General features: G+C 46.2%; 1 protein-coding gene across 1 annotated transcript in view; it reads right to left on the bottom strand.

The window, feature by feature from the left end:
- The window catches only part of snx29 (sorting nexin 29), a 100559-nt gene that overhangs the window by 20423 nt on the left and 52727 nt on the right, over window positions 1-27409 (bottom strand). The window contains exons 16-18 of the mRNA XM_079756275.1: window positions 15970-16086; window positions 14521-14576; window positions 12139-12220 (exon numbers count right to left, since the gene is read on the bottom strand). Of these exons, the coding sequence (XP_079612401.1) occupies window positions 12139-12220; window positions 14521-14576; window positions 15970-16086 (255 nt within the window). The remainder of the gene's footprint in view (window positions 1-12138; window positions 12221-14520; window positions 14577-15969; window positions 16087-27409) is intronic.

Below are 27409 nucleotides of genomic sequence, written 5' to 3'. Positions count from 1 at the left end.
CGCACGCGCACACACACACACACACACACACACACTCACTCACACACACAAAAGATATCGAAACAAATTCCTTGAAAATAATAACTCCTGCATTAAAAAAATTATAATTACTTATTAAATCTATACATTTGATGTGACGTCAATGAAAGCCCGGGTGTCAGTTGGAATCAGTTGCTGAACTGAAAGAAGAGATGCACTCTACGGACACTGTGATTGGCTGCTTCAAAGCGGTGTTGACTCTGACTCCTCACATTGCCATGTTTTCACTCTCAGCCATGCCGGTGCAAAACACAATCTACGCTGCATTATAATCCGCTGTGAAAGAGTGAATGACGGGAAGAAAGAAATCTTAATTTAATCTCAACCTACTACAAATAAACTCCACCATCAGAGGAAAGAAATAAAGAATACTAAATACTAAAAGAGTGATGATTAATGATGATTACCAACGTAGTAGGATTAACACATCGTAATTACATCACCTCAGAGCTGGAATCCCGCACCACATTGCGAGTTTTGTGGTTGAGTCAAGATAATTAAGCGCAGCGTTGCTAGAATTAAGCGATGCATCGCTGGAGAATCCCAAGTCACGACTGCCACTTCCCACTCTGCGGCTGTGCCTTTGTTTGGACAATAATGAGATTTGGTGCAGATTGCAGAACAGTTCACACACTCACTCCTAGGTGTGATGGATGTCTGCAGTCTGGGTTGATACTGATTGATTATTTGCAGTATTTTTCTAATATTGCAGATGGTGCCTGAAAATCCCTGTTGATGGCTGATAATCTGCTAAGTAAACAGTTATTTGCAAGCCCCAAAATTGTTGTCAGATGGAAAAAGAGACAGACGGACAGACAAATGGAGGGAGGCAGGCAAACAGGCTGCACAAGGTTATGAAGGGTCAGAAAGGGACAGAGACAGAGAGACAGAGATGGAGACAGACACATAGAGAGAGGGAACAAGACAGGGAGAGAGATAGAGTTTGATTAAAAATACAATGAATTATGAATTATTCAGTATTTGTTGTTTAGTTAAATTTATCAAATTATTTGGTAATAGTGTTTCATCATTCATGCCAACAAAGCCAATTAATATGGATAGAGAGAGAGGGAGAGAGAGAGAGAGAGAGAGAGAGAGAGAGACAGACAGACAGACAAAGACAGAGAGAGCGAAACAAAAAAAGAGTGAGACAGAGAGAGAGAGAGAGACACAGACAGACAGACAGACAGACAGACAGACAGACAGACAGACAGAGAGAAGACACAGACAGAACGAGAGAGGCTGACGTCCTCCAGACCACCGGGGGGTTTCACGTGTTTATGAAAGAGTTGAGACTCTCCGTGCTGTGCACCACTGGACGACCCGGACAAAAGGAGCTCAGACAGCAGGAGGAGGAGGAGGAGGAGGAGGAGGAGCTGTTGAGGATGAGGAGAGGAAGGAAGGGAGGGGTGGGAAGGATGGGAGCACTCACTATAGGAAAGGTGAGGAAAATTAATTCAACAAAGAAGGACAAAGAGCAGTAATGGGGTGGGGGGGGGTAGTTAATCAATAGGCGGTAGAAGAAGAGAGGGAGGAGAGGTAGAACAGGGAGACAGGGGAGGTTGAGAAAGAGAAGGATCGAGGGCTGGAGCGGATTCCGCGTGAATACTCAATGCAGAGATGAATGACGTGCCAACGCAACCATCTGTAAATTAGGTAAGTTAATGAAGGTCGATGTCATGGTGGCAGGCTGGAGGCGGGGCATACAGTATTTCTCAGTTGGTTGGAAAGAACCAATTAGGGCAGCTGAGGACTTGACAGGCAGCACCTGGAGCCTATCAACGCCGTCGTCAATATAAAAATGATGGCGCTATTGCTCCCGTCAAAGAGGTTCACGCCGATTCACAGGCACCGTTTTTGATTGCACATGATGAAGCACTCAAAACGGCAGGAATGTAATGAGGGAGCTAACTCAAGCACTTTATTCAATGGTCCTACTTTTAGTCTGGTTTGAAAGGAGTAATATCAGGTACAATAGGCATAAGAACCCTTGAGTAGTACTGTGCAAACGCTCAATGTTGAAGTTATCACAAAGGAAAAGAAAGGAAGACAACTACCTATTTGTCTAAATTTTCCTGCCCTGTACTTTTGCGTTTACATTGCCCTTGTTGTGTACTGCTATGGCGTGTTGTCAAAGGCAACATGCCTACATAACCTAAATGCCTTCTGCTCGCAGAATGCAACAGGCTGGCAACATGGTGTATAAATCAGCCTTTACTGCTCCATACTATCTTAGCCTTGAATTCAGTAGTGGTGTTTGACACACTGAGGAGACAAAGAACAACGACCCAGAGAAGCAAGGACATCTCATTCAAATGCATAGTTCTTTGGCAAAAATAGTTATTCCATAGCTACATACTATAGCTCTTAGTATAAGTAAAAAAAATAATAATAATCGGATCAACAAACGGATAGAAATATGGCAATGGTCACAGACAACGATAACGGTAAAGTATGTTTTTCTCCCTGACAGGTATACAACTCGCCAACAATAGTAAACATCCAGGAGAATAATAATTCACACAGCTCTTCTTTTTAATGAAGCTCATTGTACATTCTGCAGTGCTCTCGCTCTTTGTCTCTGTTGCCTGTGTCCTTGAGTTTACACCGCAGGGGGTGCGGTAGGTAACTCCACCCCCCGCCCCCCGTCTGCCCCCACCTGCCGCCCGCGACATGATGTGTTTATTTGGGCAGATAAAATAAGGACATTCACCTTTAGTGTTTGCGACGCCCTTCCTCCTCAGCGTGCGGAGGGCTGCCGGTGGTTTATGAGGCAGGGGTTAGCTGTTAAAGACCTCGGAGGGGATGTCCCAGCGTAACTATATGGCCTCTGATGGGGCCGTGGCCCAGCAGAGTCAAGCGCCGAGCCCCAAGTCGCTTTTACGGTCCAACCGACTCCAGGATTTAGTTAAGCGTCATGAAGGGGATCAATGGGTTTTATGTATGATGTTTTAAGGAGGATTTGAGATATTGTCGAGGATGAATAAAAACGTTGTGTTGCATTAATGATTTGAGCTATCTCTTCTGTTTATTTGCTGTATGCTCATCCAGCTAACAATGCCGCTGGTTGAGGGTATGCATCCCAGCAGCTTCAAAAATAGCATCCAATTTATTATTTCCAGAATGGATAATATTAATGATGCATCAGACACACAACTCTTAATAATTTAGGGGTCGGGGGGATTTCTTTGTGGGAACAAGCGACGTCAGTGTGTGGAGATACTGCATTTTTCCCAGCCCGGGCCCGTGTTCATAGCCGGCGCTGTACTCTTCTCCATCCCCTCGTAGAGTTGAGCGCAAGTTTGAGTTACTTTTCTCATCATTAACTTTCTTAATAAGCTCAGCGATCTGGAGGGTTTTCTGATCGAGATTACCGCTAATCTCTGTTGAGGATTATCTTTCGGCGGCGGAGGAAACAAACAAACGTTCTAGGAAGATAGAGGCAAACAAACAATATTATCGTCCCAGGTTCGGTTTAACGACGACCGGGCTGCTGACCGCCGTTTGAGGCTCCACAATGCGGGGAAATATGAAATGCGTCAGAAACAAAAGCCTGGCGAGCGGCTCTTTCATTCCTCCCCCCAAATCCGCTCCCTTGATTCCCCACAGTGCCCCACGTCAACGCAGTACCGCCGTAAGCTTTTTATCACTCCCAGACAAAGCGGGAACGCCTTCAATGGCAGAAAGAAGTGCTCTCTCTCTATTAAGACACAGAGCGCCTTGATGAAACCCGGCCCCCCCGGCCAAGGAAACAACAAACCCATCGCTGTTATCTCGGTCCTCCTCGTCTGTCGCACGGTTAAACCTCTTCCCTCCATCCGTTGTCATTCACCTCTCGCCTCCCTCCCTTCTGTCTCACCACCTCTTGTGATCCCGCCCGCCCCGACTGTTTTGGTTTATTTCCTCCTCCGTGGTTAACAACCACGAGGAGAAGCCGACGACGAGGCATGCAGGAGGGAGGATGGATGGAGCGAGTGAGGGACGGCATAAAAGTGACCAAAGTACGCAGGAGTGACGACCAAAGTGAGGATAAGTCAGGGCTATTCTGAGGAGAAAGCTGTCTGGAAGGCGGGTTGGAGAGAGAGAAGAGAGGGGCTGCAGAGACAAAAGAGAGAGTGAGGACATGAAAAACGTCAATGGGAATGAGACAGGAGGTGACATGGGAGAAAGAAGTAGTAAGATAGTGTGTGTGTGTGTGTGTGTGTGTGTGTGTGTGTGTGCGTGTGCGTGTGCGTGTGTGGTTGTGTGTGTGTGGTTGTGTGTGTGTGTGGTTGTGTGTGTGTGTGTGTGTGGTTGTGTGTGTGTGTGTGTGTGTGTGTGTGTGTGTGTGTGTGTGTGTGTGTGTGTGTGTGTGTGTGTGTGTGTGTGTGTGTGAGAGACTAACAAGGTACAGGAAAGATGGAAGAGACAGCTGAGGGGAGCAAGTCGAAGCAGACGTATAATTGATGTGCCGTTTTAAGGTTGGAAAAAAGGCTGCCAGTGACTGTGGTGGGGGAAATATGATGGCGGAGGTGGTGGTGGACGTGCTGGTGGTGGTGGTAATGGTAGTCAAGGTGTTGTAGTAGTGGTGGTGATACACATCAAGGTGGTGGTGTTGGTCGAGGTGGTTGTTCTGCTGCTGCTGGAACATGTGATGGGGATAATCTTCAAGGTGGTGGTGGTGATTCTGCTGCTGTTACACGTGATGGGGATGATCTTCAAGGTGGTGGTGGTGATTCTGCTGCTGGTACATATGATGGGGATGATCTTCAAGGTGGTGGTGGTGATTCTGCTGCTGGTACATGTGATGGGGATGATCTTCAAGGTGGTGGTGGTGGTGATTCTGCTGCTGGTACATGTGATGGGGATAATCTTCAAGGTGGTGTTGGTGATTCTGTTGCTGGTACATGTGATGGGGATGATCTTCAAGGTGGTGGTGGTGATGCTGCTGCTGTTCCATGTGACGGTGATGATCTCAAAGGTGGTGGTGGTGGTGGTGGTGGTGTTGGCGATTGTGCTGCTGCTGGTTGTGGCCAAGAGGGTGGTGCTGACATTTGGGAACGTCAGACTGGGCCAACTTTGTTTCCCTCGGTGTCCATTTCCAGCCGATTCCTGTTGGCTCTTTGAAGCTCCTCTCCAAAGTGGAGCGAGACGCAATGATTAAGTGTGACGCGCCGGGACATCGGCTCCAATCTCACCAGCGCCGCGTACCTCCAGCACATCCACATCCCCTGTTCACGAAGCACACATCCTCCTGCTAGCCTTCACGCCTTCCTAGAAGCTACGGAGATCAGAATACGATTCTATACTGCGCACCGACGCTAAGAGCCCCGAGCCCTTTCATAACTTTCCTATCATATTATTTCCCCGTATATCCACAAAACTTCACTGAGGCCACACAGAGCCCGTATATGAAACATGAGCACTTCTACTATTACTCTTTTACAACTGCTCTCGCAAAGTCTCTTTGAAAGGCTGCTGTAAACATATTGCCCACCGGGAATAACTGAAGATTGAATGACGGTGAATGATATCAAACAGGGAAATTCATTCACATTCGAGGAAAAATGAGTGGTAGGATTTAGACTAAACCGAAAAGCGGAGGCATCCTACAGGTTACCTTGGCACAGACCGCAGCATAAATCCCCAGAATGATCTCAATGTAGTGCGCCAAGGAACAAGTATCAAGAATTTGCAGATACTGACTCATCCAGGGACTGAAAGCTCCCCGTGTACAAGGATGCCATCAGTCTGAATGATGGGCCTTTCCGTTGACACACAGATTCAAGCCTGTGTCCTGTGTATTAAAGCCCAGAGACACTGCGTCATAGCTGGAAGGTCATGTGATCAACACCTTTCTTAGGCCATACAACCCATATTCAATCCTGTTGCTGTTGTGTGCGTGTTCTTTGAAGGGTTTCTGTATGCACAGTGGCAAGGAAGCCCTCCTTTCTGATAGTGGCATGTAAATTGAATCTGGACCCCTGGGGTGCGGGGGTTTATGGAAGACTTAGGCACTATGCAGCGCTGGAGGAACCTGATTAGGCCACGCCGGGAGGCATGACGAGGGGGCAGCCTGCTTGACTGATAGATGCACGGCGCCGATTGTAATTACCATCGTCTTACTTGTGAAACATTTCCCATCACCGCCACTGTCAACTTAATGGTTATCTCCTTCCAGCCCCCCCCCTCCCCCCCCCCCCCCACATCCACTCATTACCATAACCGTATACACTCTCTCTCTCACACACAGACACGCACACAATCAGTATCCGCTCACTCTAATTAGGACATTCATTATGACAGTAGGATATGCATACGCATGCCTCTGCTGGCAACACACACACACACGCACACACGGCACACAGGGGGGGGGGGGGAGATGCACAGCCTTCTCATCACCGTAGCCGCTTCAGGATGTGGTTCATCCCGTCCTGCAACCGACGCAGTACCGGCCCGCACGCGTCTCAGCAGCAGGCTGCGCTCCGGGTCAGCCCGGTACGAGTGAACCCGGTAATGGCGGGTATTAAGAGAGAAGCCGACGGCACGTTTCCCCCCCGCACCGGTCAGCCCCGCACGCACGCCCGGGAACGCCGTGTCAACGAGGACGTCTCAATTATTCGTTAAGCGGCTGATTTATGCGCCTCAGACGGTGCATATAAAAGGGGGTCGGGGGGGGAGAGCGGAAGCTGGAAAAGGTAGCTTACGTAACCGCTGATAATTGCAAATCTTGGCCACTCTCGTGGCACTCTCTCGCTGGCTGGCTTCCTATCTCGCTCGCCCCTCCTCTGAAAGGGGGTCTTAAACACACAATCTGCTCCGCTCATTAGCACTGCACAGTACATACATTAAAGCGAGACTGTAAACATTAGGATGGATTTATCGGCACTCGGGGGGAGGAAGGGGAAGGGGACTGTTTTTTTTTACATAAGACACACTCTCTCACACACACACACACACACACACACACACACACACAAGAAAGAAATTCAATGAGAAGGGGGCGTAATGGGAAGGGAGACTTAGAACCGTGCACAAACACAAACAACAAAAACCAAGACGGGGAAGATGACAAATGCTGCAAATCAGAAGTCGGAAATGAATATAGATGCCTTTCCATTGTGTGTTCCTCCTGCGGGGTGATTTCTGCTAAACATATATATTTCCCAGCCCTGCTTCTGCTTACAATGCAGGTGGGTATGAATGGAAGTGCTGAGCGGAGGAACAGGTTTTGGTTTTTTTTAAGAGTGTGTCTAACAGTACAGACCAGCAGCCGGAGAGATCTCATGTGGACGACTGTCGTTGCTGGGAATGAATCAGAATGCAGCTCCAGCACAACCCACCAGCAGCACTTAACGAAGGCAGGGGGGCGCTTCTCAACTCAAGCACTTAAATCTACCGGTGGTTGCTGCATAGAATCCTAGCATCATTTTCTGCCTGGTATTCAATTGAAAACAATATATTTAATCTTTTAACCAATCAACGTTTTATTTTCGGGATATGTTAGCTCATTCATAATTTGACAACTGCAACTAGGGCTGGCCCGAATACAAAAATTCAAGCTAAGAATATTTGTTAATTGTTATTTTATTTATCTAATATTCGCCTGTTACAAAAAATTCATACTACGTATCTTTCCCTGCCTGAATCGGAGCCAAGCTGATTCCACTGCTGCAGGATCAGGTTTTATAAATCCAATCAGAATGTAATTTGAATAATGCAAAAAAGTGAAACCGTTATTCCACGTAGGAAGGTGGCCCCGATGCCAGTGGGTTTCGGATACTCTCATTGGTCCGAGTATGCTTCCATGGTATGAGAGTAGCCTACAAATAAGGCAGTTAAACGTTAAGCAAAGCCTTGATGAAATTGCATGGCAGGATTAGCGTTATTCACCCTAAATCACATCAGCGCTAATTTGGGGGAGGGATCTCCATAAAAGTAAAAACATGGCAACTGTGCGTATGTTTTCATTTCATTCGAATACTGAATTGAGATTTGAACTACCTAACAAACAAATATCAGAATATTCTGGCTTTCGACACGTATTCAAATAGTTGGACTGTGGGCTACGCAAGACTGGGAAGGTTGGGGTAAGGAATTATTGGATGGAATAGGAAAGAAACACCGGATCATTCTACAGGTAAAGAGGAGGAGTAAGGAATAAACCATTATTGGAATATCATTTACTACGATGGTAAGTGGCAATCTTGTCTTTGCCTCGACTGCATCCCACCCTGAATTGGGTTATTTTGCTACTACTAACAATGATTAGATGTGAACTACTTTCACCTATAACATTAGTGTTTTAGTTCAAATATTCTTCTGTTTTAGTAGATGTTCGATTTGTAGCGCATTGATTAGAAGTACAGAGGTGCACCCTTATTGAAAAATAACGCACATCCTCGGAATGTTATGGACTAATCAGAATCAACTACTGAAGTACTCAACAATGCTGTGGTACAATATATAGAATGGATAACATGACTGGGTATGAACAGAGCCTCCACAAAAGATCTCTTCAGGAGCTCTTACAAGTCTGACAAGATCCTGAAATATACGAGTCTTCCTGTGGAGCCAATTCTTCGACTAGTTACTGCTCGTACGGAGTGTGGAGGAGTGCTTCAGTCTGACGGCTGGGGGAACAAACAGTGCCTTTCAAACACCTCTTGATGGAGGTGAAGATGGCGTCCGGTAAGTATGTCCTAGACTGGGACGGGGGAATCCAGCCAAAAGCACCAGGGGAGAGTCGGAGGAGCGGTCTGAACAAGAGACCGCCAGACCCAGCCTTATCCACGTCCCAGAAGCCCTGGGCAGAACCTACTCCGAGGCTCCGCAGCAAGGGAGGAACTGCCTGGACGGCCCCCCAAGTGTGAAGGGTATCAAACTGTGGACAACAAATGACGCCCCGTTTCATGATGAAAATTAGAGGGTTATGGCAAACCTAATGAGCAGCCAAGGCTACGGAGACGACGGAGCTGAAGGTACTTTGCATGGTCCCAGCGCTCGACACTTGTGCTACAAGCCGACAGAACCAGAACAGAACCGACTCCTGAACCAACGGTTTCAATTAAGACTCCATTTTCTGCTAGGATGCCGGGCTAAAAGTCCTACTCCAGTCTAATTGTTTATACTTTACTTGTTCTTCCTTGTTCTTTCTATCTGACTTTCTTTGTTTTTTATACCCAGTGCGTCCGTCTCCAATAAGACTAGAGGTTGTGGGGCACAACCAGTGAGAGGAACACAGAGCAGAAAACACATCGAACCATTATAGGAACACTAAAAGCCTCCGGGCCATGTCATTTATCTACGACAACAAGAGAGGGAAAAGAAATAACTAGAAATATATTGCTGTTTCACCGGCAGGTGACACAACACCACCAAATTAGATTCAAGAAGATAAAAACCAAGAGAAAAAAAAGCGAACACATATTTACACACACACACACACACACACACACATACACCCACACACACCCACACACAAAGAGACACACAGCCCACACAGAAGACTCCCTGCTCCCCAAATTTGTTCAATCTATTCCACACAGTAGCTTCTTTGGTTGGTAGTCTGCTGCAAAGGCAGGAGAGGAAGAGGGTATAATTCTCTCATTATGATTTAATAAAGAGAGCAGGGATAGGAAGGGAGGGGGGAGGGAGTGGCCAGGAGAGTGAAAGAGAGATAGAGGCTGGTCAACTCAGGTGAAACACAGCGTTGGGGCAGGGAGTGGGGCGTGAATATAGATGAATGAAGAGGAGAAAAGGGAGAGAAAGATCAAACTATCAGCGGAGGATAGGAAGGAACGAAAGAAGTGACAAAATGACAAAGACAAAAACATCAACCGATTTGTGTCTGTTGTTCTGCAGCTACATAAGCGAGAGAGAGAGGGAGAGGCAGCTGCCGGAAAGAGAGAGAGTCACCTGCCGGAGAAAAATAGAACAAGAGACAGAGACAGTGACAGTGACAGAGAGAGGGACAGAGATAGACTAAGCGAGAGAAAGAGACAGTGCCAGAGCGAGATGGAGAGAACGACAGAGGGAGACAGAGAGAGAGAGAGAGAGAGAGAGAGAGAGACAGAGACAGAGACAGAGACAGAGAAGTAGCATCCTAAATCCCTACCTTTTCGTACACCTGTCAAAGTGTCTATATTGAACCCTCATGATCACATATAAAGCATAAGGTCATATCGATTCTGAGACAGGCCCCACCACCACAGGACATGAAGCCTCCATTAAGCTCCCTGAAGGCCCTGTCTCTCTCCACCGCACTCAACAACACAGACGTATCTCGACCGAAACGCATGCAACAACGAGAAAAGATGGAGAAGAAAGAGAGCACGCATGTGAGTCAGTGGGTGCAGGATATGCAAGTACAGCCGGTATACACAGCCCCAAAGTGATCGGTGAACAGTGATAAGCCAGTGAATAAGCGAGCGATAAAGAGCCTTCTGCTGTCCTACAAACCACAGATTGTGAAGTGGGCTCGGCGGCTCACGTGTGGGTACGCTTGTGCTTGTACTTTGAATGCACGCATATGTGTGTGTTTATGTGTGTGTGTGTGTGTGTGCGTCCGTGGGTGGGAGTATGTGTGTGTGTCTGTGAGTCTGGTATGTATGCGTGTCTTTGAGTGTGTGTGTGTTTCGATCTCCCTGAGGAGGATTCAGGGGTCTGTCTACTCGTTAACGTGACAGACACCGTGGAACAGCGGCACTGGGGCCGTGCTGCTCTCTCTCTCTCTCTCTCTCTCTCTCTCTCTCTCTCTCTCTCTCTCTCTCTCTCTCTCTCTCTCTCTCTCTCTCTCCCTCCCTCCCTCCCTCCCTCCCTCTCCCTCCCTCCCTCTCTCTCTCTCTCCCTCCCTCCCTCCCTCCCTCTCTCTCTCTCTCCCTCCCTCCCTCTCTCCTCTCTCTCTCCCTCCCTCTCTCCTCTCTCTCTCTCTCTCTCTCTCCCTCCCTCCCTCCCTCCCTCTCTCTCTCTCTCCCTCCCTCCCTCTCTCCTCTCTCTCTCCCTCCCTCCCTCCCTCCCTCTCTCCTCTCTCTCCCTCCCTCTCTCTCTCTCCTCTGACAGACACAAAGACAAGGGAAACGCAGAGTGTTAAAGGACCGCCCCCCCATGCACCCAGTCCTCTGCTGACAACACTTTAAATAGTGCGTGTGCATGTAGGTCTGTATGCGGGTTTGTCCATGCGTGCGTGTGTGCATGTGTGTGGTGCATATGCATGTGTGTTTGCAGTGTGTGTGTGTGTGTATTTGTGTGTGTGCGAGTATGAGTGTACTATTGCGCATACGAATCTGTGTGTGTGAGTGCTTGCGTGTTTGTGTGAGTCACTCACACACTCTGGCGTTGTACAGTGTACATCCACTACTAATAGATTTATAGCATTAGCACGATGAGTGTGACTTCTTAGAAATCCTAGCACCCATGAGTTTGATTGGTAGAAAGCCTGATGATAAAACGCTGTTGTGGAGAAAAAGAAGGAATATGTTGAGTGCAGTGGTTGCCAATGGATACGTGCAGGCCAACAATAGAAATTATGGCGATGCAAATAACACTGGGAGCGTTGCAGTCATTGGTTCTGTTGGACCAATCAGGCTTGCGGTCATTTGGATTGACAGCGCTCCTCTTATAGGGGATGAAAGTCTTATTCGGTCCCAGAGAAGAAATGCTTTGTTGCTCTTAGACATAGATATACAGCTATGCTTCCAGTAGTTGGATGGTGTAAATAAATGATATGTCTTGCTCCATAAGGATGCAGACAGGTAAGCCGGAGACATTGCGGGAACAAACCCAGAACATTTGAACATGGAGTAAAAATTCACCTAAAACTGATTTTAGGTGAACTCTTTCCTCATTGTAATATATCTTATGTATTTTACATTGGAATATTCTTCCTCATGTTAAACTCTGGGTCCCCACCATAACCGCCGTAACCGTCCCCAAGCTGAGAGGAGGTCTGTGGTATGCTGGGAGTGGGTCGTATGACAATATAGAAAAACCCATGTGACCTAAAGTCCCGCCCCCTCTCTCCCTTTGCCAAAAACACTTATTCAGAGCCTCCTGTTCCAGGGTGATGCGTCATGAAATGTGAACGCCTGGAACAAGGTTAGGTTTTCGGGGGGTCCTCACCTGGTAGACGTGGTAGGCGTTGGCGGACCGGCCCTGCAGGAACACGGAGGGGATCCAAACGTTGATGAGGGCCCGGTGAGACCTGGAGGAAACGGCAGAACACCACAGGCTAGTGGAGCGGAGTTCTGCTGACGGTGGTACCGCAGGCCACCGCAGGCAGCACGCGGCATGCTAATTCTTACAATAGACACGTTTACAGTGGTATAAATAATTAAATAGATCATTGAAAATAAACATGGTGTGAATATTGTTCATTAAATAAAGTAATCAGGCTTGTTGTTATTTCCGAAAGCGCCTTGCTTCGTGCATTGTAGCGTACGTCTTCCTTTGATGTTTTGTGTTGGCCAAATAAACACACTGCTGCAGTCCTTGTTTTCCCTCTGTTTCCCAATGGCCATGGCCTTCTAACGGTAGTAACTGTCTATAAACGGAGCATTGCTCCAGCATTGCAGTCAATCTTTGCTCAGTCATTGCATGTGCATGTGTACACATTTTACCATTTGCAAATGAGGTGGTCCATGAAAATTTGGAGGTATACCTAGACGTCAAGGGTTTGTAAACACTGCTCTAAAGCTCCCCTTGAGCACCACGCCCCGCCCCCCAACACCAGATACACAGTCAGATACACTGCAACCAGTAACACTTAGGGTTGGGTATCGTTTGGGTTTCATCCGATACAGGTGCCTACTCAGTACTTTTTAAACAGTTCCGATGCTAAAACGGTTCTCGAACCGGTACTTAAAAAAACGAAACCACACACACTTGCATACATGAACGACTTGTTATGAGTGTCACATTAAGCAGAAAGTCAGCGGACACTGAGAAGTTAAGGACATAGCACACGAAGTCACACACCCTGTTGAATCGCAACAGTGTTTGCTAGCCTACTTGATATGCAAGATATGTGGTTGGCATTAAATTACCCGGCTTACCCGAAGAGGAAAGGCTGCCGTGACTGATAAATAATTGTTAAAAAAATAAAAAATAAAAATAATTACAAATAATAATAATTACAAAAAAAAAAAATAATATAATAATAATAATAATAATAATAATACGTGCTGAAAGCAGGCAAGCACGCGGCTATGCTGCTTGCGTTTACACATGCATGGCGGGGTTTAAAACATTACTGCCAAAGTCATATTAAGTAACGCAGGTGCGCCAGGCAGCCACAGGAGACAGCAACATTGTTTTCTACCGCTCGGTACCGCGCTGTATAAATTCCCAATTTTTGAAAATAAAGCATCACATACGCTCGCAACACACACAGACATTCATTCACGCATGCACCCACTACAACCTGCCAATCGACAATCAAAACAACATCAAGTGAGTGATGCCGCAGCGTGTTGACAAGTCCGTGCCGAGGCATCCATAGGCTTTATGGTTTATATGTTTGAAAGCCGTGACACACTCTTTTAGCAGTAGGCCTGAAATACCACGCCTCGCAGTCATGGACCTATAAAGAAAGTCGTAGTCGTACCATGCGTGTTTAGAAGCGCAACATTGAAAAGGGTCCCGTCTGAAAAAGCGCTCCGAACGTGTAATTAAATACACCGGTATGGCGGTATACAGGCGTTAAAAAAAGTCAGGCACCGTTATGAGGCACCGAAATTTGCGTTCTTATTCGATCTCACTACTACCGTTTACGTCCGAACCGGTGCCCTACTGGAACCGAGTTTCGGTGCTCAACCCTAGTACCAATACAAATATGTTGATCTGATTTGCTTGGAACTGGTGATCAATATATTGCTAAGGGAAAATGTATTTTACATATTTTGAAAGTGTAATATTTGGACGATGATCATGGTCACACATAATTAAAATTGAACAAGGCAAAAGCAGCTGTGGTGATTTGTTACTGGTGAAAGTGAGAGAGAGGTGAGGGGGTGGGGGGGAGGTCTAGTTACAGAGAGAGAAAGAAAAGGGGGGAGAGAGGCTCGACAGAGAGGAGAAATTGAAAGATGGCGTTTAAAAGATAAGCCAGTTAATGACGTGGATTGGTTTCTCCACAGAAGCAATTTATCAACCAGAGAGGATGGGAGAGATTAGAGGAGCTGGGGAACATGGATCAGGCGTCTCGCCTCGCAGCCAATCAGCCAATCAAAATGAAGCCCAGAGTGTGAATGAAACTTTGAGATATGGATCCTAAGAAAGAAAGAGACAGACAGATAGAGTGAAAGACAGACAGACACACAGACCCACAGACAGACAGACAGAAAGGCAGGCAGACAGGGCAGTAAGCAGGCAACAGAAACGCAGACAGACAGATGGATGGAGATACAGATATGCATCCATTTGTCGCTCCTTTTCCCCCTCACAGAGATGATAAAGGACAGAACACACATGAAACCACAGAGAGACCGAGAAGAAGGGTCTTACGTCTCAAAGTCTGAGAGGCTTGGGTCATCAGAGGTCTGACTCAAATCACCAGGAACCTAGAGGAGAGAGAGAGACAAGAGAGAGAGAGAGAGAGAAAGAGAGAGAGAGGGAGAGAGGGAGAGAGAGAGAGAGAGAGAGAGAGAGAGAGAGAGAGAGAGAGAGAGAGATTGTGAACGAGGGATATATAGGGAAGAGCATGACCATACATGAATAAATCCTAACTTTCCGAAAAGTAATTTGCATCTTGTAAAAGACAGAAAACTAAAACTGTTATTGGACCTCGGCTTGAAGAAAGAGCATCGTTGCTAACCGCAAAACACAATCATGAAAGACATAATGTGTGGTGAAATCTTCCTCTTCCCATTTCTCTTCTTCCGTTTTTTCTATCCCTTTCTAAGATTTGTAATGTTGATTAAATTGAAATATTCTAACTTTACCTCCATATCTCCCAACAAAAGGGAAACAATTTACTTTACTTTATGAATGAGTATTCTGTTTATAGTGCCGCAGACATTGCATGTGTATGATCTGATCTCCAACTTCACGATACGCTTGAAAACTTTCTCATTGACTTCCTTCTGAACCCTGCAACTTTCCCTTGCTCTCTTCTCTCTGTCCAACTATCTCTCACCCTTCTGCTGTCCAACCATCTTGCCCCTACCCCTCTCTCTCCCTGTATCTCTGGACCTCTCTCGCCCGCTCTTTGTAAGTGAGTGTGTGGAGAGTGAATCAGAGGGCTGCACCACGGACATCCCTGCCTCCTCCACTGGCACACAGCAGCCCACTGGCTTTGATCGGGAACACACTGGACACACACACACAGAGGCTGGAGCTCAGGGATAAGAGGTCTTTCTGCGGCCTGAGGCTCCCATCACTGCTGGATGGTGTGTGTGTGTGTGTGTGTGTGTGTGTGTGTGTGTGTGTGTGTGTGTGTGTGTGTGTGTGTGTGTGTGTGTGTGTGTGTGTGTGTGTGTGTGTGTGTGTGTGTGTGTGTGCGTGCGTGCGTGCGTGTGTGTGTTGTTTGAGGGAGAGTTGTAGTGGCAATAATCCTAACATTGTTGGTCAGCTCAAAGAGAAAAACAATTTAAAGAGAGTGAGTGTTAGAGAGAGATACAGACAGAGATAAAAAAAAAAGAGAAAGAAAGATAGCGGGCACGAGAGAGAGAGAGAGAGTGAGAGAGAGAGGGGTAGTAAGAGAGAGAGTGTGCGAGCGAGCGCAAGGCAGCGAGATAGAGAAGGTGAGAGAGAGAGTAGCTAGCGAGAGAGAGCGAGAGTATGTGAGGGTAAACTCAGCGATGAAGAGTAAAGGAAGTAGGAGAGAGTGCATGGTTATCCCTGATGGGAGAAGGTCATGTGTGGAAGTGCACGTCGTATACAGGTGCTGCTGTTGAGTGTGTGTGCGCGTGCCTGTGTATGTGTGTGGGTGCGTGTGGATGTCCAAGCACTCACGGGCCCTCTGAGGTCGATGAGCTCCTGTCTCATGTGGATGATGAGGTGGTCCTTGGCCATGAGGGAGCGGTAGAGACGCTCGTTAAATTCTATCAGCTCCCCGTGCATCTCCGCCACCTGACACACACACACACACACACACACACACACAAGACACATATACACACACACAAGTACCCACAGAGGGAAAGAAGGGAAGAACATAAGTATGTACATTCAAGCATTGAGATTTGAAAGAACTTTAATCAAGGAGAGTCAAGTGTTTGGGGAGCGGGGACGTCCTGTGCAGGGGTGTTGTTCAGATTTCATAACCATCAGTTCTCACGCTTTCACACTCCCTGGGGGGGGGGGGGCAGTAATGACTGCTGACAGCAGGACACTTTCAGAGTACCCAGGGACACATTGACGGAGAGAAGAGCGGGGGAGAGAGACATCGTGAGCCACTGGGAGAGAGAGAATATGTGAGAGAGAGAGAGAGAGAGAGAATATGTGAGAGAGAGAGAGAGAGAGAGAGAGAGAGAGCCAGACTGAATGTGAGAGAGAGAGGGAGACAGAGTCAAAGAGTGTGAAAGAGAGAGACACAGTGACTAGGGAGAGAGAGAGAGAGAGACAATGAAGGAGGAGAGAGATAGAGAGACAGTGTGAAAGAGGGAGAGCAATAGTGTGAGAGCAAGGCAAGACAGAGAATAACGGTATACAAAGAAATAATATGTGTGTGTGGTTGTGCTTTGAGGGGAGGTAAACAACTGTTGGTATGCCAAACTGTGAAATTCCTGCTTGTCTGCTAATCAATTGTTGTTAGCTCCTACTAACCTTGACAAGACTGTGTGACAGCGGTTGTGTTGTGTGTGTGTGTGTGTGTGTGTGTGTGTGTGTGTGTGTGTGTGTGTGTGTGTGTGTGTGTGTGTGTGTGTGTGTGTGTGTGTGTGTGTGTGTTAGTGTGTGTATGTCTGTGTGTGTTCCCCGACAAATTATCAGTTGTATTTATATCATGTGTTTTGTATTTTGTTTGCTTGTTTTTCAATTTGTTTTGCGTTGTGTGCGTGTGCTTATTATGTTTATCCGTGTGAGGGTATCTTCCTGTGTGTGTGTGTGTGTGTGTGTGTGTCATATCTCTATGTGTATCTCTGTTTGTGTGTGCGTGCTTGTGTGCTTGTATCTGTGTGTGTGTGTGTGTGTGTGTGTGTGTGTGTGTGTGTGTGTGTGTGTGTGTGTGTGTGTGTGTGTGTGTGTGTGTGTGTGTGTGTGTGTGTGTGTGTGTGTGTGTGTGTGTGTGTGTGTGTGTATCCTCAGAGGGCCCGTCTCCCTAACTAGCGAGGTCCGTGTGGACGGCTGTCCGTCAGCTTCAGGGTGGCTGACAGCCAGGCCTCTACCTGGAGGATACCTGCTGTCACCACTGCTTTGGCAGGACCAGACCACGCCACTGACAGGCTAATGTATTCAGCCAATCCCGGGGTCCCGCTCTGCCGATTGTCAGCCTGGATGTATTGCCCTTCTTTTTTATTTGTATTTTCTGCCCCTGGATACCCGCCAGTATCGTGCAGGGAGTTTCCATCCACTGTATTCTCTACACTGTATGAGAGTGGCAGCTAAACGGAAGCAGTTACTAACCAATGTGAAAGTTTTATTGTTAAGTCAAATGTTGTATTACTAAGTGGTAAAGTTCACTGGTTTTTAATGCTCCCGGAATTGAATCATTCATATTTTATTTTCGTCCCATGCTAGTTTGTTGCCCATCCTATATCAGATTATATCACAGATCAATAGACAAACAATATCAATGCGGACATGAGTAGTGCTTAGACCGATGAGATACCCTGTGCAACACAGGGGGAGAGACGGGGGTCAGTCAAGTACTGACCCCCGTCTCTTCCTCTTCCAGAAATGCCATCAGCCTCATTAATTTTAAGAGGCATACAATGTATAGACGGTGCTAAACTGATGACCCTGTAGTTGTGAGGCTCCCTTGGGTCATCTCTCTGTGATTTGGGGATAAGGCTTATAATACACATAAAGCCGTACTGATGCTAGTCTACTAAACTCAAAACCCTTTTTGAAAAGATGAAATTTATCAAATCAAAGCAATTTCCGAACTTAACTTCTCTACCAGTGGCTTTCCCAACTTTTGCCTGGTCTATCGCCTTCGGGCCCTCAGCTATAGATGTTTTTGCGTTAAGATCTCAATTACCCTGGAAGTGAACCTCAAACATTTCTTTTCGGGCTTTTCAGTAGACACATCTCCTGATAAAACCCATCATCCTATCCTCTAGCGTCACTTGAGAACAGATTAGCAAAGTCTTTTTTCAGAATCTGCACGTACCTGAGAAGAGACTCTTGCCATATTTACCCCCTCTCCCCGTATTTCCATTGGGATGTACCCTTTCCGTCTGTGCCTTATCTATTATTTCCAGAAAATGCTGAGGACTTTTTGGACTGGAATCTAGACATTCTTCGATATCTACATTTATAGAAACGGTGTCTTATATGCAGTTTGACATTTTTCTGAAAATACTATATAGTGGCTTCCCATCTCCTCCATTTCCTTTACATTTTAAATAAGAATGTTTTCAGCTATGCAAAGAATACTATGATCCTGCTGCTCCTTATTCCAACACGGTTTCCTCTGCTTACAAACTCTCTTTGATTTGGCCGCAGGTTGTTGATCCTGTGACTCTTTTCCCCTTTCCATCATGTACTAATTTACACAGTTTTCACCAGACCTCCCATGTAGCTCTTCCTATGTTGCAAAACTAAATTGCAGCCTGTCCACCAAGTCTGTCAGCACTTAGCGTCTCATATCTGAACAATGAAAAATCCTTGGGTAACTTTCTGCGTACGCTTCTTTTACAGTAAGCGTACGCAGTAAGCGTTCGGTTCTAGAGGGAGAGAGTCGATTGCTCTCTCCCTCTAGAACCGACCGGCCGCGTTCCGAAGCCTACAGAAAAGTCCATTACTTCCATTACAAAGAATGGCGAAGCAATTTACCACACTCCCCAATGAGGTCCATGCAGCCTCAACCATTTGATGTGCTGTACCACCTTGATCCGGGTGCATGTTTTCAGATACACATGAGTAGTTGCTATATAGTGTACAACCGCTTTTTATTTTGTTGATACTGAAATAAAGTGCTCATTAAGCGGGCGTATTCCACTGTTTACAAGACACAATTTGGAGTCTCTAAGAAACTCTCTTCACGATTCTGTGTTTATTTACAGTCGTCTGACACAACTCTCGGTGGTACCTCTTCAACCTCTTTCAAATAATGATCTAGGTTACATACATACTATTGAGGACTCGGCAATCATAAACAGCATCCGCTTCAGAACAGAAATACTTCTGGCTCTATAAGTGACCAAAGCAACTGGATGCATCTCCTCCCCAGGGCAATATCTCTGGGGAAGACGACATGGAAACACTACAAAGCAAATTCACAAACTCAAACCGACTAGCTGCAAACCAAGGGTTCCATCCGCCTTGTTTCTTCAATCACCTCAACATCATATGAGCTTAATAGGTCAGTCTTAAAGCAAATACTTACAGCTCCTGTTCCCTGTGGGGTATTGACATGCTTCTTTCAGTTGTTACCATACCGTACATATCCCTTAATGTCAACAGAGCCCTCTCTTTTTAAATTAGTCTCATTTGAATGAGATTCGATCTGGTCATAGGTGGTTCAGAATCACTGTGTTTGACTCACAGTTCCTGGCTGTCCATCCATTTAAGTTCCAATGAACTAAAGAGAGATTATTGAATGCGGTCTGTGTCGTTGCAGGTGCAGTTCAATACTTTCCTCCCTGACCGCCATCTTCTGTTGGTCGCTCCTGAGAGTTTAACTAGCCTCTCCGAGCTGTGAAAAATCCTTCTTCTAGATGTTATCTCATCTAAGACAGACCTTGCTGCATGTCTCGCTATACTTAAGGTTTTGGTTTTGCCGCAGCCTTGCCACTTTTTCTTCTGTTGTGTACATGTCCACCTTGATCAGTCCCAATCCCATCTCTCTCAGTCTCATCCACACAACAACCACCATAGCAGGTACAGCTGTGGCCCCCCAAACTCCGCCCCCCCTCAGTGAAAAACTTTTCCTGCCTCTCCATGACATTCTCACCCCCGTCAAAAGGCAGGCCCGAAACAACGAGGGAAATGTCAGGGTTGAATTGAATGCGGCTGGCTCTTGTGGTGTACCTTTTTATTTCCATCTGAATCGATTCACGCTCACAGGTGCCGTATTTCCAGATCAATGCGGCCTTGGCTTTCTTTGGACTTTCATGTCATCTTGGTTCCATTTCACTAGATTTACCCTAGAACCTCTTTCAAATGTCAATTTGTCTTTCAGTTGTTTCCCAAAAGAGCAACCAATTTCTTCTTTTTTATCTTCGAATGTCCTGTCTAGCGAACAGCGTTTCCTGTCCATTTTCTTATTGATCTTCTTCAGCTCCTCCATTACAATGGACATGCTGTCGATTGGCTCTGTCTCTACTTTACCGCGCCTCGTCCAAAAACGACTGCAAACCGGTTCACCTTTGTCACTCACACTTTGTCTTTGCTCTTTATACGACCTCTTAGGTAGACACTCAACGTTAAATAAATATGGTCTGTTTGGTTTCTCTTCTCCATTGGTTTTCTCGATTCCTTTGGAATGACTCTGTTCACACTGTGTTCGACCATGAAGCTATTGCATTATTTGTTCTCATCAGCGTAAGTAAAAAGTAAATGTGTTATTTCACATTGTCTATGACTTTTCGATTGTTTAGAGTGCAACTCGTGTGGATGGCTGGGCATTTCAAACATTTACTCACAGCTTCCAAAGAACCAGACCGTAACCGTAAACAAACTTGATAAGCTAATCAGCAAATAAGCAAAGCTAATACGTTTCAAGTTGATAGATGTTATTGTCCCTGCCCCCAGCCAGATTTCCAGACTAACCGTTTATTCATTTACTTTGGCTACCACTCTGTTTTGATTGTCCGGTAACATCAGCATCAGCATCAACGTCAACAAGGGGAAATAAATTTACCTCCAAACTTCTGACAACAAGCACACTTTTCCACTTTAACCAGTGTGGATATAACCAACCTGGGGTTATGTGGACCTAGAGGGAATCATACAAAGAGCTACAAAGCTGGTGTGATGAATGCCACAATAAGCACTGATGGCTGACCAACACACACCCGTAAATAAGGTTTGTGTATCCTTGTGTGTCTAGGAACAGAATAATTCTATTGTGCCTCCCTTAGAGCCGCTTTAATGTTCTACGATTATTCTGACACCCAGAACATTCTTCACCTCTATTTATTTTACTCTACTTATTAACTATTAAGTAGGACAGTCCCAAAAAAATGTGTGAATTAATTTTAAGCGTGAAGGAACTCAATTAATTTCTTTCACGGGGGGAGCTAATCAGTTTGTCATTCTTTGGCTGTGCTAAAGTGTGTGTGTCTGTGTGTGTGTGTGTGTGTGTGTGTGTGTGTGTGTGTGTGTGTGTGTGTGTGTGTGTGTGTGTGTGTGTGTGTGTGTGTGTGTGTGTGTGTGTGAGAGTGTCTTTTGTCTTAGTGAGTGTGTGTGTGTGTGTGTGCGAGCGCACATGCATGCATGCATCTGCACGGATGTCTAGTGTCTTGGGGCACATGTATGTCTAAGTGTATGTCTATAGTCTAGGTTTGTGTGTGTGTGTGTGTATGTGTCTATCTCTATTGATGTAGTGTGTGTGTGTGTGTTTGTCTGTCTTTTGATTTTGTGCTTGTTTGTGTGAGTGTGTGTGTGTATGTCCATTGTCTTAGTGCATTTGCATGTGCGTTAGTGTGTGTGTGTGTGTGTGTGTGTGTGTGTGTGTGTGTGTGTGTGTGTGTGTGTGTGTGTGTGTGTGTGTGTGTGTGTGGGGGTGTTTGTGTGCGTGGACACACGGGGACCAGGCATTTGGGGTCATTACACCACCCCAGAGATGCTGTCCTGCCCCTCTGTTGAGACTGTTGAGGTGGCTCCCCTTGCATGCAAGCGTATTTATATCACCCCTCATTACAGTTACAGCCTCCGAGGAAATCAAAAGCTCACATTTAAACCGAAGAGGATTAGATTCCATAACTGTGACCCCTTTATTCTGACAAAACCCTACAACCCATGCAGAGGGATTTCCCCACCACTTTCAAAAGATTGTCTGGAATTCAATGGTGCTTTGTGAGCCATCTACCATATAACAGTATCAGTGCGTGATACATCAATGAACAGTAGCATATGGAGAAATGAGAGGAGGGCAAGTGTAGGGCAAGACATCAGTGAGTGAAAGGACCTCCTGGCTGCGTTCTCCATCCACCCTATAATACCATAAGCCGGCCGATGGATATACACTTGGGATGTATAGGGAGAATTGTAATAGGGCATTGTGGCAGCAGAGGATGGGGTTGCGCTGACCCATGGACAACTACAGGCCTTCTACGGACATGCCCTCTCTGAAAAAGCTGGTTACATGTCCCATCCTTGTAACCACCCTAATGGAGGGTTATAATCAAGCAAATCAGTCATCTGTCGACAGCGCTCACATCAATCAGACATCATCACAGCACACACACACGCTCGAGCAAATGCACGCTTGCACACACACAGACACAGACACACGACACAGACACACACACACACACACACACACAAACACACACACCCTGCTGCTGTTATCTACCGCGTGTTGAGATAGTGCTCTCACTCTGGCGGCTCACCAAACACGATGTGCAATCACAGTAAACGGAAAAATAAGGCAGCCGTTAGTCTCACGCTCAGAAAACAAATTATAATGCTAGCTATTAGCCTTGCGTATGCTAAACTTTTCAGAGCAGACATGTGCAGGTTTGTACATGCCCTGGGACCGGCCCGTGGACCGTCTCAATCCGACCCGCAAGGAAAACAAAGCCTCCATTTCTCTGTCTTTGAGAAGATTGAAGAAGAACCGGAGCCGGTGTCCGCTCCCCTTTCATTCGACAGAGTGAAAGTCCCCCTGGATTCGCAGCTACAACCGATTGACATCCACTGTGACCCTGCTCACGAGCAAAGGTTCACTCCATCCGCACCGGGCAACCTACAGTTTCCAAAGCTGCCCTGCGTAGGTTTGGAAACTGTGTTCCCTTCAGTGTGGACAACGGACGCTAATTTTCGTTGGCTCTGCGTACGTGTATGAATCAACTCTTTCTGTGATGAACTGCAACAAGTCAGCTGTCAGATCACAGCTGAGGGGTAAACATCTGGCCTCGCTGCTGAGAGTTCCAACCTCAGACATGACACCAGACTTTGAGGGTCTTTCAAAGAGAGGTAGAGGAGTTTCATGACACATAGGGTCATTTATAAATATCTCCCAGTTATAAATCCTTCTCACAGGCTAGGTATACAGTTACTCGGGTAAAACAGAACAGAAAAGTAAAAATGATTGCATTCATGTATAATACAAGTTGTTATTTCATTTGTTGTAAATAGTAATTTGCATAATATCAGTGTAATTTTGTGATTCTGTCTGTACGGCAATGGTATTAAAGTTTGAGTTAGCTAAACAAGTAAAAACAGCCTCAAACAGCTACACAAGTAGACAAGCAGAACAGAAAATGTTTATTAATAAATGTATACATTCAAAATGATTTGTCTTTGACTATTAATATTTTTCTCAGTCAGTGATGCAGGTCTTAGGAATAGTAAATAGAACATCTTGATGATTGTAGAGCCGTCTGCCATATAACGTAATCCACTGTGTTCACACAAATTCCGACAAAATACACAAACAAGATTGAAAATAAGAAAGAAAGATAAGAAAGAAAGAAGAAAGATAGAAATCGGGCTATCCAACAATGTACTGTCAGACTGCTAGCGACGTGCTAGCTTGTTAAATACAAGTTGCTGTCTCTTGGGGGGGGGGGTTGATACCAAATCCACTTTTAAAGATTTTGCTAGTGGTGACGCCGTATAACTTTTGAGAACAAACTGAAGCTCGATTTTTAGATTTTGAGTGTGTTTTTTCAGGGATGTGATACACGGTTGTTGTATCATTATTAAAGTATAAATAAGCTGTTGAAGTTGAGCCATTGAAACACTCCCTTTTCATGAATCTTCATAGATCGATGGAAAAGACTTCACGGGAAATCGCCTCGAAAGTCCTGGTGTGACTAAGGTTAGGTAAGGTGCTTAACTAGTCCATGCTCACCGTGTTTCCCTCTGACGTTGGAACCACGGATGGCTGAACAAGGATGCCCTTACAATGATCTATTTTTATGTCAAGCCGTGTTGATGAAGAGAGTGATAAGGAGTTAGTGACCTGACATGACCAAATTAGGTCATGCACTGAACACATGACCCATGCAGCCGAGCTGTATTATGCCGGGGCCGCGGATGGGGAGCGGTGAACATTAGCTCCGCACAATCTGTCCTGCCTCACTGTGACACAGGTGATGATCATTTGCACTGGCAATCTCCCTGCCAGTCTTACTCTATACCTGCTCACCCGTCTGTCTGTATTGCTGTGTGTCTGTCCTGACCGACTCCCCTGTCCATATGGCTGAAGTCTGAGCTTAGATCACCGCTCTTTTGGCAATTAGTCAGTTAAGAAAAACACAACCATACACACACACACACACACACACACACACACACACACAAACACACACACACACACCCTTCTGCCTGCCTCTATTCAGAGCAACCTGGCTGGCTGTCTACATGACCCAATCTGTGTCCTGCCGAGCCAAGATGGCCTGTATAAAAATACCAGGAGTCCAAGAACCGGAACGACAGAGCGGGGGAAGAAAAGAGAGCGAGAGAGGAAGAGACACAGAGGACGAGACGGGCAGAGAGAGAGGAAGGATAGAGAAAGTGAAAGGAGGATCAAGAGAGATACAGGGGGAGACGAGAGTCGGAGACGGATCGTGTGCCGCGTAAGAGAGAATGAGCCAGAAGAGAGGGAGGGGGGTGAGGGGAGAGAGAGGAAGCGAGAGATAAAGTAAAGGAGAGAGAAGGAAGCGGCGGTGGTGAAGAGGGGAGAGGGGGGCACGAAGGAGATAAGGAGAGGGAGAGAGAAAAAGGATGGAAGGGAAGGAGGGAGAATGGGAAAGAGGGAGAGGAAGGGAGGGAATGAGGGTGGGAGAGTGAGGATGGGAGGGAGAGACAAGCAAGGAGAGAGAGTGTGGGGGACAGAGAGAGGGGAAGTGAGAAAAGGAGGACAGGGATAGAGGGAGGATATGGCAAGCAAAGCAATGGCAAGAGAGAGAGAGAGACTACCAGACTGGGGAGAGAGAGAGCGAGAGAGATAGAGTCCAGCTGACCCATGACCTAATGAGCATGATTAGAGGGGGCGAGCTGGGATGACGAGGATCGAGGGGTAATGAGGCCAGGGGGAGGAAGTGAGGAAGAGTGATGAAGAGGAGGACCATAAGAAGAGTAGCGTGGGTGAAAAAGAAACAAGCAGAGGGAGTGAGGCGGAGATAAAGACGGAAGGTGAGCGTGAGAAATTCATATAATCCATACATGTGGCATTCTAATAAAAGCCTGTTTGTGAAAAAGGGTGGACAAAGAGAGAGAAAGCGAGAGAGACAGAGAGCGAGAGCGAGATTTGGTGGTGGATGTCATCGGTCCACTCAGTGCCCTGATCCGTCACTCTGAGTCACTGAACTCCCACCGCTTATAGCAGGAAAGACAGCACAGAGAAATTAGTGAAGTGAGCAAGGGAGAGAGGGAGAGGGAGAGAGGGAGAGGGAGAGAGACACCAAAGCCCAATATAGACATCACAAGCTGTGCAGTCCACTGGGGAAAAATATTTGAGAATGAGAGTGGGCAGAGCGGAGGAAAGGGAGAGGATGAGACGGAGAGATCGAGAGAGGGAGAGGGAGAGAGAGAGAGGGAGAGGGGACAGATGGACTGAGGAAAAACAAGGGCAGAAAATAAAAGAGGGCTGGGAGTTAACGACTTAATGTGGCTGATGATAGGGGCTCATCTCGTCGCCGAACATCACTGCTAAAATACCCCACCGCACCCCTGTGGGCATTAAAGATAGCCCTCTCCATGTGGTGACAGAGCTCCACCCTCCCAACGCTGCCTGCCGATGCAGGGATGGCAACAATGACGACCATTACAGTCTGTCCCCTCTGATTTCAAGCCGTTTGCATCCCCAAAAAAAATTAACATTTTAGGCGCATAGCTACTTGGGTAGATTATTGTAAGGAAGTAATTATTGAGACAGGGAGAAGGAAGACTGTGGGTTGGCTTAGCTCGGGAGGTAGAGCAGATTGACTTGTAACCGGAAGGTAGCTAGTTTGATCCCAGGCTCTCTTCCAGATGTGTGTCGATGTGTCCCTGAGCAAGAAAATTAACCCTAACTGATCTTGATGACGTCGGTGTGTCAATGTGTGCATTAAACTAGGTCAGTCGCTTTGGATAAAAGCGTCTGCTAAATGCCCTAAATGTAAGACAATAATGATGAAACCATCCTCATGGTTATTTACTCAGGGCATCCTTATTTTATATTTACGTTTTACTGTTTGTTTAAAAAGCTGTCAACTCTGTACGGTTGCTTTTCTAAGAATGCAGACTGGATTTCGTTGCATTACACAACTCCACGTATCAGCGCTTGAGTATAAACAATGTAATTTAAAAGAAGCAAATTCAGAAGATGAGGAGAGGTACAGTCCAAAGCCAATACAAAAATACAAAAATCACGCACTATTGTGTTTGACGGCTCCTAAGGGACACAAGATCACAGAAGCACGGCCCTCAATGACATGTTGTTACGTGATAGGGCTCTTGTTTCAAGAGAAAAGAAAATGGAAGCGTGCCAGCCGGAGCCTGTAGTTAGTACCAGGGTCTTGCCACCAGTTAATGACTAATGGATAGAAACAAACGTCCATTTGCTGGATCCTAAGTGCCACATGTTTTTAAATTGCCCTCGGAGATGCAATGTGCTCACCAAGTGCTTGTGTGTGTGTATCAAGCGCACAAGCGAGTAATCAGGCCAAAGGGTTCCCAGCAGAGCGTGTGGTGAGGGAACCGTGCACTCGTTCATTGTTTTCATAATGTACTTCCATACCAGGGGTATGGACACTGCAATGCTAGTTTTTGGTTCCTCTGGGTTCCCATACACAATCTTCAAATAAAATACACCCGAGCTCCAGGCTAGAACTGTTCTGGAAAGTTGCGTTAAAAGCCCAATGAAATTTGAAATGCAGGGCTAAACAAATACCCTCGTATTGAATCGCTTGTGTACTTTATTTGGAACACAAATTGATCGATTTGGTTTTATTTTGTGTATTATGCTGATGACCAATTGAATAATATGCGCCTGAGGAGCCAGACATAGAAAAGTATCCATCCTTGAAGGTTATGCATACTAAATTAGGAAGACCTTAGTTCAGTGTCTGCACAGACAGATGGTGAAGCGAGGATACATTTGATATTCTGGGCCAGTAGAGGCCAACAGCTTAAC

This window comes from Pollachius pollachius, assembly GCF_949987615.1.
Source record: "Pollachius pollachius genome assembly, chromosome: 19".
In the NCBI taxonomy this organism is placed as follows: domain Eukaryota; kingdom Metazoa; phylum Chordata; class Actinopteri; order Gadiformes; family Gadidae; genus Pollachius; species Pollachius pollachius.
Note: the sequence above shows the minus strand (reverse complement) of the source record. Positions and strands in the feature narration are given on the sequence as shown.